Source organism: Drosophila melanogaster, chromosome 3L (assembly GCF_000001215.4).
Source record: "Drosophila melanogaster chromosome 3L".
Lineage (NCBI taxonomy): Eukaryota > Metazoa > Arthropoda > Insecta > Diptera > Drosophilidae > Drosophila > Drosophila melanogaster.
The window spans coordinates 15,234,434-15,252,619 of NT_037436.4; the positions used below are offsets into that span (position 1 = coordinate 15,234,434).

The following is an 18,186-nucleotide window of genomic DNA, read 5'->3' on the forward strand; positions in this document are numbered from 1 at the left end:
GCAAATCGGTTCTCTTTCGTTTCTCTCAACGGATATATCTCATCTGCTGAATATGGAAAAACACTCAATTGCGCTGAGTACTCAACGCTCAGCTGGGTTTTCGTGGAGTAGAACTCGTCTAACCGGTGTGACGAGTGTCAATGTCTCATTGGAATTGAAATTGTTTGCTCGGCTTTGACGCTCAGCGGAACCGACAGGCGGGAAACGGCGGGGAGGCACATAGTGCGCACAGTGGGCCCAAATCGGCAAGGTGCCAGCTGTGGGTGTGAACCTGCTGGGACGGGGAGTTATTGTCCAAAGATCAAGGTTGTTTTGGCGTGACAAATATTTGAGGTGTGGACTAATTTGATTTGTATTTAAAGCCACGACACCGGAAATCGTATAAGATAACTGCAGAGGTCCTTCCTTAGATTGTTTGTCCGTATCGAATTGGTATTTGAATTTATTTCCTATTTTCATACTATATACAATTTTAAACATTATTATATTATAATAATAATAATATTTAATTCTAATTTATAATTAAACATTATTCATGAGTCAAATGACCTTTATTCTCCAGAAGTATAAGTTGTGGATTCTTTTATTCCTATACTTTTGAATAACTGCTTTGAAATTTTCTTTGTGGATTACAGTGCCGCACTTGTTACATATTTCATATTATTTAATAGTTGTCCCATCCATCTACTTCTCTAGGGAACTTTTTTTATCAGATCGGGAGATCGCTATACAGATCTAGCATATCGATTTACCTATTCCTTCCGTCGGCATCCTTGACCCTAAAGTATTGCAGATTTGGAATATCCTTGGTCTTAAAATTACACATGTTTCTGTAGACTAATATCACCTGCCCATCTCCCGCGATCTCACTTCCTCACATCTTCCATCTTTGCTTTGCTTTGTTGCAAAACCCCATGCTAATTCTACCTGCCCACCGAGTGCAATTCGTTGCTATTCGGCCCACTGTGCACTGTGGGCCATTACGTGCAATGCGTTTGCGTTCGGATTGCATAGTTTTGTTTACTCGATCGCATCTCGCTCTAGTTCCTTGGTTCTGTGTGCGTGCTCAATGAGTGCTCACTTACTCATTTACTCAGGTACTCAGCTACTCACTCACATAGTCACTCAGGCGGATGAGTGATTTTCAGCGGCACTTGCTGCTGGCTGAAAACCGGAGAGAGCGATCAGTTTTTGAGTTGACTTCGAGCCGAGCGGACGCGCGTTTGTCGTTCAGCGGATGAAATAGAAAAAAGAAGAAGTATCGCTTCGAGAAAAATTGGAACACAATTTATCAATCGCGCTATCGCACCCCCCACTTGGATTACGGTCAACGCGAAACAACTGCAAAGCAATAAAATTAAGATATAGAAATCGAAAAACGAATGCAACCGAAATCAAAAGATATAAGAAGATAAAGAAAATTACATAGCCAGCGGGAAGAAACAAGAAAATCGTTTTAGATCAAGCATTAAATCGGTTGATGTGGTGTTGTTGTGAAAAGTGGCGATTGTGCAAAGCTGCGCTATAAAACCAAACAAAAAACAAAATAATTTAAAAAATCCCAAATAAGCACACACACAAAATGGGCGAAAAATAGAACGAGCAGTGAAAGACCAAAAGAAGCCCCTCATAACCTCCCCGATTAACCAAAATCGAAACCCCATTCGAAGTTTAGGAACCACCAAAAATGCTGGCCACCACCCACATGCTGTACGTGCTGATTGCCACCTGTGTAATACCCATTTTCGGGGCAGCCCTCAGCAAGACGGTGTTGTACCAGGCTCCCGATGAGTGCCGCTGGTCCGGCGGCGGGGAGCATGACATCACTCTGGTCTGTCACCTGAGGACCATCAACTCGGAGCTGGAGAACACCAACTTTAGCGTGATCCAGCCGCAGAACACGGTGCGCCTGCGTCTGGAGTGCAACGATGCCCTGTTCTTCCAGAGCAGTCTGAGTCCGGATAGCTTCAGATCGCTGGTGGAACTCAGGGATCTCACCATCGAGTACTGCAAGCTGGGCAATCTCACGGATGGATCTTTCCGTGGTCTGCAGGAGCTGCGAAACCTCACGATTCGCACGCACAATGGCGATTGGTCCACAATGTCGCTGGAGATGGCATCCAATAGCTTCGTGGAGTTCCGCCAGCTGGAGCGTTTGGATCTGAGTCTCAACAACATCTGGCTGATACCGGATGGCATGGTGTGCCCCCTGAAATCCCTGCAGCACCTGAATGCTTCGTACAACAAAATTCAGGACATCAGCAACTTTTACTTCAGTGCCTCGCTCAGTTCGCGGAAGGCACGAGTTTGCGGCTCCACACTGCAAAGTTTGGATCTGAGTGCCAACAAGATGGTCAGCTTGCCCACGGCAATGTTATCGGCTCTGGGCCGACTGACCCATCTGAATATGGCCAAGAACAGTATGAGTTTTCTGGCCGATCGCGCCTTCGAGGGTCTTCTTTCGCTGAGGGTTGTGGATCTTTCGGCGAACCGATTGACCTCTTTGCCGCCAGAGCTCTTCGCGGAGACCAAACAACTGCAGGAAATTTACTTGAGGAACAATTCCATCAATGTACTGGCCCCAGGAATCTTCGGAGAGTTGGCTGAACTTTTAGTTCTCGACTTGGCAAGCAACGAACTGAATTCCCAGTGGATCAATGCTGCCACATTTGTGGGTCTCAAGCGTCTCATGATGCTGGATTTATCGGCTAATAAGATCAGCCGCCTGGAGGCTCACATCTTTAGGCCCCTGGCCAGTTTACAGATCCTGAAACTGGAGGATAACTACATCGATCAGCTGCCGGGGGGAATCTTCGCGGATCTCACCAACCTGCACACACTGATCCTCTCGCGCAATCGCATCTCAGTCATCGAACAGCGCACTCTGCAGGGCTTGAAGAATCTACTTGTGCTCTCCTTGGACTTCAACAGGATATCCCGAATGGATCAGAGATCCCTGGTGAACTGCAGCCAGTTGCAGGATCTGCACTTGAACGACAACAAGCTGCAGGCGGTGCCCGAAGCTCTGGCCCATGTTCAACTACTCAAAACCCTCGATGTGGGCGAGAACATGATCAGTCAGATCGAGAACACTAGCATCACCCAGCTGGAGAGTCTGTATGGCCTCCGGATGACGGAGAACTCTCTCACCCACATCCGGCGAGGAGTTTTCGATCGCATGAGCTCCCTGCAGATCCTTAACCTGTCCCAGAACAAGCTAAAGTCCATCGAGGCTGGTTCACTGCAGAGGAATAGTCAGCTTCAGGCCATCAGACTGGATGGAAATCAGCTAAAATCCATTGCTGGCCTCTTCACGGAACTGCCCAACTTGGTGTGGCTGAATATCTCGGGTAATCGTCTCGAGAAATTCGATTACTCGCACATTCCCATCGGATTGCAGTGGCTGGATGTTCGGGCCAATAGGATCACTCAGTTGGGCAACTATTTCGAGATCGAAAGCGAACTGAGTCTGAGTACCTTTGATGCCAGCTATAATCTGCTGACGGAGATAACGGCTAGCTCTATACCAAATAGTGTGGAAGTTTTGTACTTGAACGATAACCAGATCTCCAAGATTCAGCCGTACACGTTCTTCAAGAAGCCCAATTTGACGCGGGTGGATTTGGTGAGGAATCGCTTGACCACCTTGGAACCCAATGCTCTCCGCTTGTCACCCATCGCCGAGGATCGTGAGATTCCGGAGTTCTATATTGGTCACAATGCTTACGAGTGTGACTGTAACTTGGACTGGCTGCAAAAGGTGAATCGTGAGTCGCGTACTCAGCCGCAACTCATGGACTTGGACCAGATTCACTGCCGGTTGGCTTACGCTCGAGGATCTTCACATGTCTCCCTGATAGAGGCCAAGTCCGATGATTTCCTTTGCAAATACGCCTCACATTGCTTTGCCCTGTGCCATTGCTGCGATTTCCAGGCGTGTGACTGCAAAATGGAGTGCCCGGATAGGTGTTCCTGCTACCACGATCAGTCCTGGACATCGAATGTGGTGGACTGCAGCCGGGCTTCCTATGAGCAGACTCTGCCATCACACATTCCCATGGATTCCACTCAGCTGTATCTGGATGGAAACAATTTCCGGGAGCTGCAGAGTCATGCGTTCATCGGTCGCAAGAGGCTAAAGGTGCTGCACTTGAACCACTCCAGGATCGAGGTGCTTCACAATCGCACCTTTTATGGACTTCTGGAGCTGGAGGTTCTCCAATTGCAAAGTAATCAGTTGAAGGCCTTAAATGGCAACGAATTCCAGGGATTGGATAACCTCCAAGAACTATATCTACAGCACAACGCTATAGCTACGATCGATACCCTCACCTTTACGCACCTGTATCACCTGAAAATTCTGCGATTGGATCACAATGCCATCACATCATTCGCCGTCTGGAACTTCCTGCCCAGTTATCTGAACGAACTGCGTCTGGCCTCCAATCCCTGGACCTGCAGCTGTGAATTCATTGATAAGCTTAGGGACTACATAAATCGTCATGAGTATGTGGTGGACAAGCTGAAGATGAAGTGCGATGTGATCAGTGGAAATAGCACCCAGCAGATGGTCATCTACCCGGGATCCGGAGAACCTGCTTCCCTGCCCGTTGTTCAGTGCTCTCAGACCTTGCCCTTGGGTCTGGATAACAACTTTAACTATGCAGAGCAGGCTGGTGGCGAGAATGCCTCGAATGCCACCTCCACGAAAATGATCCTAAATCAGCCGCCGAAACTGGATTACATACCCATCCTGGTGGCCATTCTGACCGCCTTCATATTCGTAATGATCTGCATTTCGCTGGTGTTCATCTTCCGTCAGGAGATGCGTGTGTGGTGCCACTCGAGATTCGGAGTCCGACTCTTTTACAACGCCCAAAAGGATGTGGACAAGAACGAGAGGGAGAAGCTGTTCGACGCCTTCGTTTCGTACTCCTCCAAGGATGAGTTGTTTGTCAACGAGGAGCTGGCTCCCATGCTGGAAATGGGTGAACATCGCTACAAGCTGTGCCTGCACCAGAGGGACTTTCCTGTGGGTGGCTATCTACCGGAAACCATCGTGCAGGCGATCGACAGCAGCCGGAGAACCATAATGGTGGTCAGCGAGAACTTCATCAAATCGGAGTGGTGCCGGTTCGAGTTCAAGTCCGCCCATCAGTCGGTGCTAAGAGATCGTCGCCGGCGATTGATAGTTATTGTGCTGGGCGAGGTGCCCCAGAAGGAACTCGATCCCGATCTTCGCTTGTATCTGAAGACGAACACGTATCTGCAGTGGGGTGATAAGCTGTTCTGGCAAAAGCTGCGGTTCGCTCTACCGGATGTCTCCTCATCGCAGCGATCCAATGTTGCTGGTCAGAGTTGCCATGTGCCGATCAACCACGCCTCTTACCACCACCATCACCACGTCCACCAGCAGGCGATGCCACTGCCCCACTCGGTGCATCATCATCAGCAGCAGTTCATGCTGCCACCGCCACCGCAGCAACCTGGCAGCTTCCGCCGGCAACCATCGTTGCACCAACAGCAGCAGCAACAGCAGCAAATTCGCGGCAACAACAACACGACGCAGCAGCAGCAGCAACAGCAGGCGGCCTTGCTGATGGGCGGCGGGTCGGTGGGTGGGCCTGCTCCACAGATGATTCCCCTGGCGGGTGGCATCCAGCAGCAGAGCCTACCATTGCCACCGAACCAGCAACCGACGCCGGCGTCTAGAAATCTGCACATGTGAGTGGGGTTAGCTTTAAGCAGAGGGTTAAAGGCAAGGTTAAGTTGGAAGCTGGAGAGGATTAGGAGAATCAGTATTTATATGATTAGCTGTTTTCTGAAAGAATGATTTTAGTTCACGCGTTTCCATTTTATTCTTAATGAAAAGCTTTTATTTTTCAAGTTCCTTACGCTTCAAGATGGTAAAGAATATTTGTTTATATGATAAAGTCAAAACGCATCATAAGAACCGTTTAAAGTCCAGACCACGATCTTGTTCAGTTATGAAAAGTGATCTGGAATAGCTGCTGGCCGAAAAAAGAAGTACCCTCGCTGAAAACAAGTTTAACTTCCTCGGGTTTCAAAATAAAGAACAAGGGGGAATTGCATTCAATATGCAAATGCGAGCGTTTAGCGATAAAAGCCTAGTTACATGTTGAAATAGCAAAAGTAAAAGAAAAATCGAATGGGGAAAGAACAGGCAGCACCAGGAACAATAACAACAGCAAAAGAAAAACAGTAAAATAGCTGGCGAGCCAGGCAATTGTTGTTTGTTGGCCCTGTTCTGTTTTCTTACGGCCAGCTATTTTCAGTTTCCTGGCTCGCAGCTAGATTCTGAAAATTGATGTTGCATGCAACACAGCAACAGCAACGAACGAATGAGAACTACACGGGGAAAATTTGAGGAATTTATTAAAGGCCTAATTGATATATTTTTATTAAAATTAAACGTGAAGTTTAGAAAGATAAAAAAGCCGAAAGATACAGCCCAATATATTTATGGCTAACAATAATACTTTTAGAATATACAAAAGCGTATCTAGAGAATTTGACAGTACTGTCATTCAGAATTGATATATTTTTTTCTTTAATGTTTAATTTTGAGATTTTTATCAGTGAAGATCCTATTTATTTTCTGTGTAGATCAAACACCAACCAGTCAGTCAGCAACAAAAGGCAGCAGCAGGCCCAAAAGTATTTCTCTTGGCTTTATTTTTTCGTTCCTCCTTATTCTCCTTTATTTTGTCGTTTTCCTGCATTTTTTGTTGTTTTCTTATGTTTTCCTCGTTTTCCCCGTTTGCAACGCTCACTCGTTAGTTCATCTTAACTGCTGCATTTTGCTATAACAAGCTCGACGTGTGTAGAAGATACACCCGTGTATCTGTATCTGCAGCAGCTGTAGTTGAATCCGCATACGAATTCGTATCTGTATCTGTGCATCTGTGGCTGTAAATGTGACTGCGCGGGTTGGGAAAAATAGGCAAAGGCAACGCAAAACATCACAGAGCTCATGTCTGGCCAAAAGGAAAATGGTAACAAAAAGCAAACCTTAGACGTTAGACGGTATACGTTAGAGTACCGAAAACCCAGACCGTCTGCAGACAGTTGCTGTGCGGGTTAAAATTGGTTTTGGTTTTTGTTGCCACTTTTTTGTTTTGCCCCCTTTCTGAGCCACAATTACATGTGCTAATCAATGGCAGAAAAATAGATAGCAAGATGTTGGCACAGGAACAATTGTGAGAGAAGGGAAACAATTGTAGGGGATTTAGCCCCGATAAAATGGACTTACATCCAACAATTAATGCCAGTTAATTGTATCCCAGCATTGGAAGATAAAGACATGGAAAGAGAATTCCCCTATAATAGGGAGTCACTTCTGCAGATCACGCTATGCCCAGATTTGATTAGGAAACAAAGCTTTCTTTTTTTTTTTGCCTACCCAGCTAGTCAGCGATTAAGTAGAAACAGAAAGAATTTCCCAGAGTGAAACTTCCAATTGTGACCTTGCTGCAACGAAAAAAAGATACTGGTTTCCCTGGGCAGATGTGGAAAACCCAAGGAAAAGCGTAGGAGAGAGATCGGCACGTGTGTGTGCCGAGCTTTTGGCCCCAAAGTTGTGTTTTGGCCAAAACCCGACAAGGCCAGAAAAGGAGGAACATGAGAACAGAGCCGTACAGATTAGTTTGGTCTTGGCGATTAACATCTACCAGCTTGTGTGCTTCGCCCCCTCGACTTCCACCCATATCTCAGAAAATCTCCAGCTCCACTGACTTGCCAATTTAAAAATGCATTCCAAAAGCGAGAAACCAGAAAACTAGTTAACAAATCCAGCACACTCTCTTTAGAAGGATTCACTTGGTTTAGACTGTAAAGAGTTAAATGTATATAAGTTAAATGTTAATTGTACGTTTATTTGTTTAATCATTGTGATATTTTGTTTTATCAATAAGTCCTAATTTATTAAGATGCGTACCATTTTCCTACCATCCTATGTTTAGTCGTAATCTTATCCTCATTAGTTAGTCTAGCTGTTAAGTTAATCAATTGAATCCAAACCTACAATCCCCGCCTACCAGATACAGCCATATTAACTCTATGAAAATGATAAAATTATTGTACATAAAAAAGAAACAATCGAAAAAAGGACTGTATGCACTAAAACGATAGAAACACGAATTATGCAACACGAATCAAACAAATTGAGAACATAAATCGACTGATTACATGTGTACTATATATAAATATTCATAAAATTTAATTATGATTTACTCGCCGTTTGTTGTAAATATTGTAACTACCCGCACACCTATGAATATGTATTGTATTTTGTAACTTTATGTTTTCTAGTTTATAGCGAAAAAGCGAAGAGTAAAAACGAATCACAAAAATATATAAATGGCAAAAAATTGATAATCAAAAAACTGTCTCGATTTTTATTTCAACCCAAACCGCAGCTGCGATTGTATTGTTTTTATTTTTTTTTTTTGTCTGCCGCTGATAAGCCATAAACTATCTCGCCTTGACATTTGATATGGATTCTTGATACAGATTCCATGCTGAATGCGAATTCCAATGCCACCAGTCGCTTTTTCCACAACCCAATGAAGTTTTGCTGTGGCTCTGGTTTTGTTTATGTCAGAGCGGTGTTCTATTACATCCGAAAAAAATGTGCAAGATAAACACTAAGACCGCTTGTCCATTCCATGACAGATGAAAGAAAAGCGTCGGTGAAAAGGGGGACAGATTAATGGTAAGATTGAGATTGGACTTTAAACTTCTCAATAACAGATACTAACTTCTATTAATTTGTTTAGAGCGCAATATTTGGAATATTTCTTTATTAAGCTTTGATGTTTTTAAAGCTTAATCTCGCATAACAAGATATTTTCAATTTTTAAATTTAAAGTACTTTTTCAGAGAATTTACTAGAGACAGATGTGTAAGTATGAAACATTAAAATAAACGGATAGTTCTCACTTTCTAGAATACTATGAACTGATCAAACCAACCTCGGGACACACATCCACACACCCATCGAACCGCACATCCCACGATTGCTCCATTTGAATTAATTTGAAGCAGAAATGCCCCTCCGCCTTAGTATTCATGCTCGCCAAAGATATCGTCGCATCTTCCCATGCATATTTTAAGAATATCTATATGGCGGCCGTATCTCATCGTCGGAATTATTGGCTATCATGTGTTTATACTGCCTTTATTTGAGTCAATGAGCCCACAGCGAAATATTTTGCCGATTCCGCTGGCTGGCTGGCTGACTGCCTGGAAACGAGTTCCCGCGCAGTTTCCATCTACCAGCTCCCGATGAATGAATAATTTTTATGATCAATTAAATGCGCAATAAAATTGATGGGCCCCCACCGCTGAAACATAAATTCACATTGCTTAAATTAGCGAATTTTACAATCAATCATTAGCGGGCCAATGGCTCGCCAAACGGCCTTTGATGTGCAACTAGGGAATGGGGCGAAATTGTATCTGGTTGTAGTAGTGTCTAGTATCTTGTATCTGCTGGATACACATGTGTCTGCGGCCTAACCAATCGGGGGAGAAGTTTAAGACCGGGCTAAACCCTTTTCAATATTTTCATTTCCCACATCGCTCAATTCGCTGCGGTTCGAGGCGCAACCGAAAACGAAAACCTAGAAAACTTTGCAAAAAAACAAGCCAAATATTAAAAACTTTTCTTTGCTTTTACTTTCTCCGAACCCGCAGGCATATATATGTATGTATGTATATCTGTACCATGCACACACCACCCATCCACATCCACATATCTCTCCCCATTTTCCTTTATTTTATCAATTTTGCCTGTGGGATTTGTTACAAAGTAACGGATGAGTTAAAGTGGGAAAAGGGAAAGAGGGCAGACACCGCCAATCCAAGAGCCAAACTTTCAATTGAATTTTTTTGTTCACGTTGTTTCCTTTCGGGTAAGGAAAGTTTAGAGGCCCGTTTCTCGGGTCGGGGTTTCCTCTTTTTTTTATCCAGGGGACCTCGGATGCGGGGTCTTTGGGGAAGGTTCCGTCTGTCATTTGGCATACGCAGCGAAAAGAAGTCGACGTAAATATTTCGGTTTACAAGTCAGTTTAGTGTCAAAAGAGATGCCTTTTATTTATAGATTGCCCTCGCAGAACTTGGGCTTGAACTTGGCTATAGACAGGGATGTATTTCTATTTTGGGCAAGGTAATAATGGATTTATTGCAATATGACAGCTTGCAGTGGGATTTTCTCCATATTCTGAAGATTTGTTTTTGGGCTAACTGCACTAGAATAATTTATTACTCTGTGATATTTCCAGCGATTAGTTTATTTTAATAGAATCTTGCCCATATAAACATTCATTCTAAACATTGTATTTAACCTAAATTACTTTGTATTTTTGAATGTATTTTCTAACTTTAAATCTACCAAGAAACCTTTAACTCTTTTAAGCCATCGAACCGCTCCTGTAGCCCCATTTTCGGCACAGGTTTGCTTTCTGGCCGAAACCTCCGTCAAAAATTTCCCTGACTGCAGTTTAGAAGTTTTTATTCGCTCTCGCATTTTCCGACTTTATTTTTTCCTTGCCTTTTTCCCGGGGCCCAAAGTCAAATCAAAGTGCTTGGCCTGCGCTAAAGCTTAGTGCTAATGCCAGAGCCATCAGTCTGAACTTTTGGGCCATCTATCAAAGGTTTTGAAAGGGAAAGGAAAAAAAGAAGGAAAATCGAAGAGGCAATCTCATTAAGAAGCCAGCCGCATCAACACATTCCGCATATGCGAAGGCTGAAATATTTTCCCATGTGCATCCGGCGGAGACCCGTCAATTAGGTAGCCACCCAATCATTGCACCCACCACTTGGCTCATTAGACTCCCAACGAAAACGAATCGAGGGTCGTAAAACTCGGGTCTCTGGTCTTTTTTTTTTTCTTCTCCTGGTTGCTTTCTGGTTGCAACAGGGCTATGTATAAATAAATATGCTTTTATTGGAAGACGACTACAACTGTTTGCAATAAAAGCAACATTTTTCTTAATTTCCATTTCTTGCTAATTTACCAGCCATAAATTGCCCGCCCGTCTGCCCTGTGGGGCAATGAAGTAACCGGGGACGGGGAATCCGGCGGAGGGATGGCCGAAACAAGCGGAGCTGAACCAACCGATTCGACGGTAGACACATAAAATTGACTACAAATTATTGCACATTGTCAAAACAACATTGGTTTGCAATTTTCGCGCTTCAACGCAGATGCAAAGAGATAGTCGCTGGCGATTTTCGGACGGGCAACTTCGAGGGGCATGGCGGAGGTAATTCCGACTCATAGAGGGTTAGACTCTTTCGGTGGGGGAAGTGGTGTGTGAGGGGCATAAAACAATCAGGTAGGGGAGTTCGGTATGTGGCACATTTTCACTGGAAATGCACTGCAAGCTAGGGGTACATTTACTTGGACCTAATGCTGGATAAATTGTGGATGTTTATATTAGACTACATCCTATATATTTTTCACAGACTTATAGGGGAAATCAAATTTATATTTTTTAATTTCAATACAATCTTAAAGTAAATACACTTTAGTTTAGAGGGATGTTCAAATTGGTATACAAAAACTGAAAAAGGTATCTACATATATGCGTTTCATTAACACCTCTTTAGGATATACCCCGATCGGCTTAACCCTCTCTAGCCCAGCAATTTTTTACAGTTACCCACGATAATTTGCGCTGCAAACGGTCATATGCAACTGTGAAATGGCAAATGGAAAATGGGTTTAGGTTTATTGCCGTCGACCAACCCCGTCATCATCATCATCACCATCGCCATCACAATCACCACATCGCCATCGACCGACCACATCGAAGCCAGGAATGGGAATCGAGTGATGCGGATCGGGCGGTGGGCATGGTGGGTACGGATATATACGACAAAGTGGAGACATTGACATATTGCCAACCGATTAATGAGCCCACAAGAGCGGCCCTGGACCTGAGCAGTGCTGATTGTTTTCATTGAAATAAATGACAGACACCGGGCCGTTGACACACGCGTTGAGGGAATATTTGATACCCTGCATAAATAATAATCATTTTCACTGCTCACCAATGCTGCAGGTCTTCGAACGCTGACTCCGCATAAAAGCAAATTTGTATGCAGTTTATCTTATCGCGATCACGTTGCATCTGAAGTTGTGGATGCTGCGGAAAAGTGCGGGGAAGTCGCCGAAGACGCGTAAGTTTCACGTATTTTCATGCACGATTAAAGCCTTAATTTCGAGCGAACAGAGGAGCGGGATATACACTCGGATATACACGTATATATGGCGAAAGAGAGGTACCAGGTATCTGCAGCTCCTAATTAATGGTTTTGCATCGGCTGCTTATCGCACCGCACGCATCGGGATCGTCTTTGTCCTGGTCACCAATGCACTGGAAAAAATTAGGAAATTATAGGTCATTTATATAGCACATATATAAAGATAAATGTGGATAAAGTGGAATCTATAGTATTTATTATTCGATCTAATAAAAGTTTAAATTCAGATATAATAACCTTATTATAATTAGATTGGAATACATTTTAATTTGTCATTTTTAAATATTCTTCGGCATGTTCTGAAGTTGATTTATAATAAATTCATCTCATATCTTAATTTATTTGTATTTTAAATCGACGTATTGATTGATTTATTCTTAATTTGAAATCTTCCATTGTTTTCATCACCATCTCCTTATGCAAATCAATACAAGATTAAATTTATTAAACTGATTTTGAAACAACGAAGACAAACCATATTTATGCAAAACAGCATCAATCTTTAACAAGCACGAATGCTTGTTGACGCAGCAATAAATTTAAAATTTTTTGCAAGATTTATTCAACGTGTTGACAATGTTTTAGAAACCGAAACAAGCTCGTCTTTGAATATTTATGAAGCACTTTTTTCGCCCAGTGCAGCAGCAGGAGCCTCATCTCTTGTCTGAGCTTTGCTTTGCTAAGTGTTCGCTGGGGATCTTCCTTGGCGGCACCTGATCAAGGCAAAGAGATCCCATCCCAAGCCATCCCATCCCATCCGATCCGATCCGATCCGATCCAATACGATCTGCTCCGAACCGTGCCCATTCGACTTTGACTTCGGTCTTCAGTCAGCGTAAAATATTTAATATTTTTGCTGGCCGCATTTTATGAGCTGTAGCATTGCACATTATTGATAATGGCCGATATGAGTCGGCCTTAGCAGGGGTGTTGTCAAGGCAAGGCTGCAGCCCCTCCCCCAGGAAAAATCCCCCTGCGATGATAAGACAACATTGTTTTTGGGGTGTTGCAAGTAAGGGAGCGATAAGCATCGAATGGTGGTAAATGGCAAAGAGAAAGCTGAGACAGGAGGCGCTTTTGTGTCCCGACGTTTTAGCGCTCGATTGGGCAACTGGAATTTGTGATCGTGCGCAGAGATCTTCCTTCAAGGTTCTCCGGCTTCCTCTTGTTCTTGTTAGCCACATCTTCAGATGGCCAAGACCGGCATGACCGATAAGGAGTGATTTTGTTTTGGGTGAAGCCCATTTTGAATGTTCACCACATTTTATTCCGTTAGATCGCCGTGATAATTATGGATCACTTCTGAGCTCGTTTATCGCAGATGTAAGTTTTGAATACTTAAAATAAAGTTGATTAATGGTAAGATAGGTTTTTGGATAAATCGCATTTTAAATGGTTTCCATTCCATTCCATTTGATATAAAATCTAACTTAGTAGTAAGTTACTTTCATGCAGTTCTTAAAGCAACTTAATCATCGTTCCATTGAATTATCATAAAATCAAAATGTCAAACTTTTCCCCAATTTAATTGTCCGTTTCCATCACCTTTTCGCCGGCAGTGTTGACTCATTCGGACCGAACAATTGATTAGCTTTCGATGCTGACCATAAAACCCAATTCATTTAGCCATAATGTTGACACCGAAATGCAGTTAACAGCTTTAACTCTTAACTGGAATTTACTTAAATGTGTCCCCGCCGTCCCATTTAGCCACCAAGTTTGTTTTGTTTCGTTTTTGTTTCGATTGTGAGCGTTTTTGTTGGCCTTTACAGAGAATTGGGCCGGCGGAATGCACGGAAACCTGGCTCAGAGATCCGTTGGCCAGTTTTCAAATTCGGCACGATCAAGCATCGCGATCGGCGATCAACGCTCTCATCTTCCCAGCTGAATTTATATTTTTCTGTGTGTGTGTGTGTGTTTTTTTTTTTATTTTCCACCGATTCTCTTCTGTGGCTTTTTTGCGTTAACGTTTTAATTGATCGCTTTCAGTTATAAACAAGTTGGCTTTTGATTTATGAGCGCGTGCGTGCAGCAGCGACAGAGAAAAAATGCGTTTTAGGAACCGACCGACTCTTCCCAGTCTTCTTGGCTGATGGGCTTCTTTTCGCTTTTGGGCCATCATCGTCGTCTTTGGCCAGGTTTATGTAAATGAACTCGCTTTCGGGGTCTTTCAATAGCTGTTGATGATGTTGTGCCGCGGCGACAATGTCTCTATTTCTCTAATTTTCGGCCCCGCCATCATGGCTGATTTTTAATATTATTTGTCTAACGGTCACGAGCATTTGGCTTTGGCTTTGAGTCTTCGCTTTAACTTTGGCTTTTGCTTAGGCTTCGGCTTCGGCTTTGGCTAGAAATTTAACATTGGCTTTGTCTGTGGTTAAACGTCAAATTGCTGTGCTTTGTTGTTAGAATTTCCCGCATCGTTTAAACCCAGCCAATGTTTTCTGGGGACAAGCAAATAAATCACAAGACTCGCTCTTTCGGTTTTGAATAACCATCTTTACATTTCTCCACGCGAAGACGAGGCGACAAATGTATTTGTTTTATCAGCTATTGTTGTTACCAAAAGGTTTATTTTCTGGGCTTTTTTTTTCTTTTAGATTTCTTCGGTTTTTATGTCGATGCTTGTGAACTTCACTTTCTTCTTCACACGCTCCCCACGAGTGCTGAATAAGAAAAATGTTTGTTGAATACGAACAAACATAAAGCATAAGAGATTTCACTTTAGCCGTACCTGGGAGTCGCAGTCTTCTTCTCCGTGCTTTTAGAGCTTTTTGCGGTTCCAGAGTGATGTCAGCCGGGCAATTAATCAACGCATCTCCGCCAGGTGACTCACAGATCAGATCGGATTGGATCGGATTGGATTGTCTTGAGCTATTTTTTTTTATATTTTTTATTTTTGGTTTGGAATGGGGTGCGTTGGGCTCGTTAGCAGATCGTCGCGTTCCGATTCCAGCCCATTCGATCCGATTCGGTTCGGTTCGATTTGTTTATAGAAAAACAAACACTTGGCCTGGTACTAGACGCTGGCCATTTGCCGTCCGTTACGTTACTCATGGCTGGCTAAGTGGGTCGTGACTTTTCAAAATGCAAACGTGTCGTCGTCGAAGTCACAGTCGCAGTCCGAGTTGCATCTCCGCAATCGTGCACTGAAAGAAATATACATATTCAAATTTAATGCCTTCTTAAATAAAGCTTTAGATCAATAAAACTCGCAGTTCAGCAGTCCTTCTATCATATCATCCTAAGTATAATAAATTGTATGGCTTTGAACATATATTACCAGGCAAATATCATATTAACAATAGTGCATTTAATAAATATTTTATTTTATAAACGTAAGAGAGATTTAAATATGTAACAGTTTTTAGAACCTATTTCTTATTTTTCTTTCTGTTTATTTCATATTTTACCACCTTGAAAACAAAAAATGATGAGATTTCTTGATCTTATATTTATCTATTGATCTATTATAAAGAAAATAAAGTGTCTTATTAAAGAAAGTAAGTAGATACATTTATTGAATAATCATATTGTATTTTATGTTGATGTTATCTCCACGGAAGTTTACTATCCTTTACTGGGCATTACCAGAATAATTAGGATTCTTTCTCTTTAGAAAATATGGCATATTTTGCCGCAGTGTGTGCATTGCTCAGTTGGGTTACTTATGCGAAGTCCCCGAGAGTATAGGCCCCACCGCCCCAAAAAGTGGGGATGGGGATGCAGCGGAACACAGTCACAAAAATCCAAGCGCAAAGCGCACACGTACGGAGTACGTAATGAAATTCTTACCTCAAATAGCACTTAACTCCAGTTTAAAACGAGCCAAAAGTGAATGGTACTGACCCCAAACCGTTGCACGTTTGTCTTAACACTTTGTTGCCTGGGCCTTGTTTGTTTTTGTTTGTTTTTTTTTTTTTTTTTTTTTTTGGGGCCAAAATAGAAAAGTTTGGAGCGCGAGAGAGCGGGCCACCGACCAGAAATTTGTTTAATTGAATTGAATGTATGAAAAGTCAGCGGACAAGTCAATGCAGTTCGCCAATTCGAATTAGAGTCTGGGTTAACTAAAGTATAAAAAATAAGACACGAAAGAAAGGCCAGCTTTGGAGGTCGAAAGTGGGACTACCCTTACTTTGGTGGGGTTGTAAAATATGTACATTTAGATGTCTATCGATACATTGCAGATCAAAAAGTTGCTTGCAGTTCTCATAAAGTAACACTTAGGATAGCTTATCATTTCTGTATTATGAAAATAAATATATGTTTATGTTGGCATTTCATTTTCAGTAAGCTTGTAACTTACTCTACCATTAAATAAACTTTATCAAAGTGAATTGTATTGGAAGCCAATGTGTTATAATAGTGTATATGGTCGCAAGCTTGTGATCTACATTATAAAGCCCTCCGCAAGTGTATCGTGAAAAAGGGGTCTGCAACATGCGAGCTCATTTAAAGTGGAAGTCATGAAGGAGGCCAAGGCACCGATCACCGATCACCAAAATCGCGATGTCGATGCCGATGCCGATTTCGATGGCTATGCCGATCCTCGATCACGGTCATGTTCAAGATCAGAGGAGCGGGGAGTCATGTCCGTGGTCTTTTGAACCGCAGATCACCGGCTGCAGTTACTTGTAAGATTTTTGCATTTTGTCGCATGACAATTAAATGCCTCAATGAATGGCAAAGCGCACGGCACAAAACCACACAGCACACAACACACGATCGACTTGTCATCGATCATGGGGAAAATTCGGCCGGCTGAGAATCATTTTAGAAAGCAAATTATAGATGATCCTTGAGTCATGAACTTTCAGGAGCTGACAGACCGGCAATAAATGATCTTCGCCTAGAGTCGATCGATCAATCAAGATCAATCACAATCCGTCGAAGGTTTTGCACTTGATTTCACAGTTTCCTTTCCCAGCGGCTCTGCCTTCATCTCAGATAAGGTGCAGTTGTATAGTACTTAGAGCGATTTGGATTCACGATCGTAATCTATTAATCAAAATTGGGAAATATATCTGCCATATAATTAAAAAAATTTCCGGACAACGTGCATCTACTTTTGAAATTATTCATCGTGCGATGCTTGCACAAATAAAGAAATTGTATTGATATCAAAGTCTGCCCTTCTCTTAATTGAAATGGGGGGTATAGGGTTTCTTTATATTAATTAAATTTCAATAATCTTTTGCATTCGATTTCACGCCACGCTTTCTGCTCACAGATTGCCGTGTAATCAGAGATAAGATGCGGCCATTACATATTTCTGGTGAAATCCCTGGCTGATCGATATTGTGCGCCATTTGTATGATAATGGCCAAGTGATCTGGCCTGGTATCTTAATACAGCCGTTTTATGATAACTTAGCATAAAATGTTGATTTGAACTATTGGGCAAACCGCTCGCTGATATATGTAGGCCGGCCATATAGATAAACATAATTATGTAAATCCAGATGCTAATGCAATGGCGTCCCCACACGCCGATGATGCGGTTCAGATGGAACACCTGATACCAGGGACCAGGTTCGTGGCACCAGGTTCCAGTTTCGAGGTCCCCACTCTTGCGCTGCTCTTTTGCGCTGCGATGGGGAAATTTATGAAGTTTATGACAAATATGATGACGGTCTAGGGCAATGCTGGTCAGCACTTTGTTAAACGTCTTCGAAACTGAAAAACATTGCCATTGTCCGACTTGGCAGAAGACGCACACACATTTTTGAATGAAAAACGAAAACAATGCCATTTACAAGACACTTAACGAGATGTCGAGTGAAAGCCAAAAGCCGTCCGTTCGTTGTTACTGTTTTCAGCTGGCCAAGATATGGAAGCTGCACTGAGAAAATATGGTAACAATGGGGGTTATCAATCGAGTTCGGTTAACCTTTGC

General features: G+C 42.8%; 1 protein-coding gene across 1 annotated transcript; it reads left to right on the forward strand.

The window, feature by feature from the left end:
* The first annotated feature begins 1,185 nt into the window (after nt 1-1,185).
* Tollo lies at nt 1,186-8,399 on the forward strand. Its single transcript, NM_080018.2, has one exon. The coding sequence runs from the start codon at nt 1,688-1,690 to the stop codon at nt 5,726-5,728; it is 4,041 nt and encodes a 1,346-aa protein (NP_524757.1). The 5' UTR covers nt 1,186-1,687; the 3' UTR covers nt 5,729-8,399.
* Nucleotides 8,400-18,186: the final 9,787 nt, after the last annotated feature.

Excerpts from the sequence above, each read along its gene's own strand:
- Tollo (NM_080018.2), top strand. The coding sequence starts at position 1,688 with ATGCTGGCCACCACCCACATGCTGTACGTGCTGATTGCCACCTGTGTA.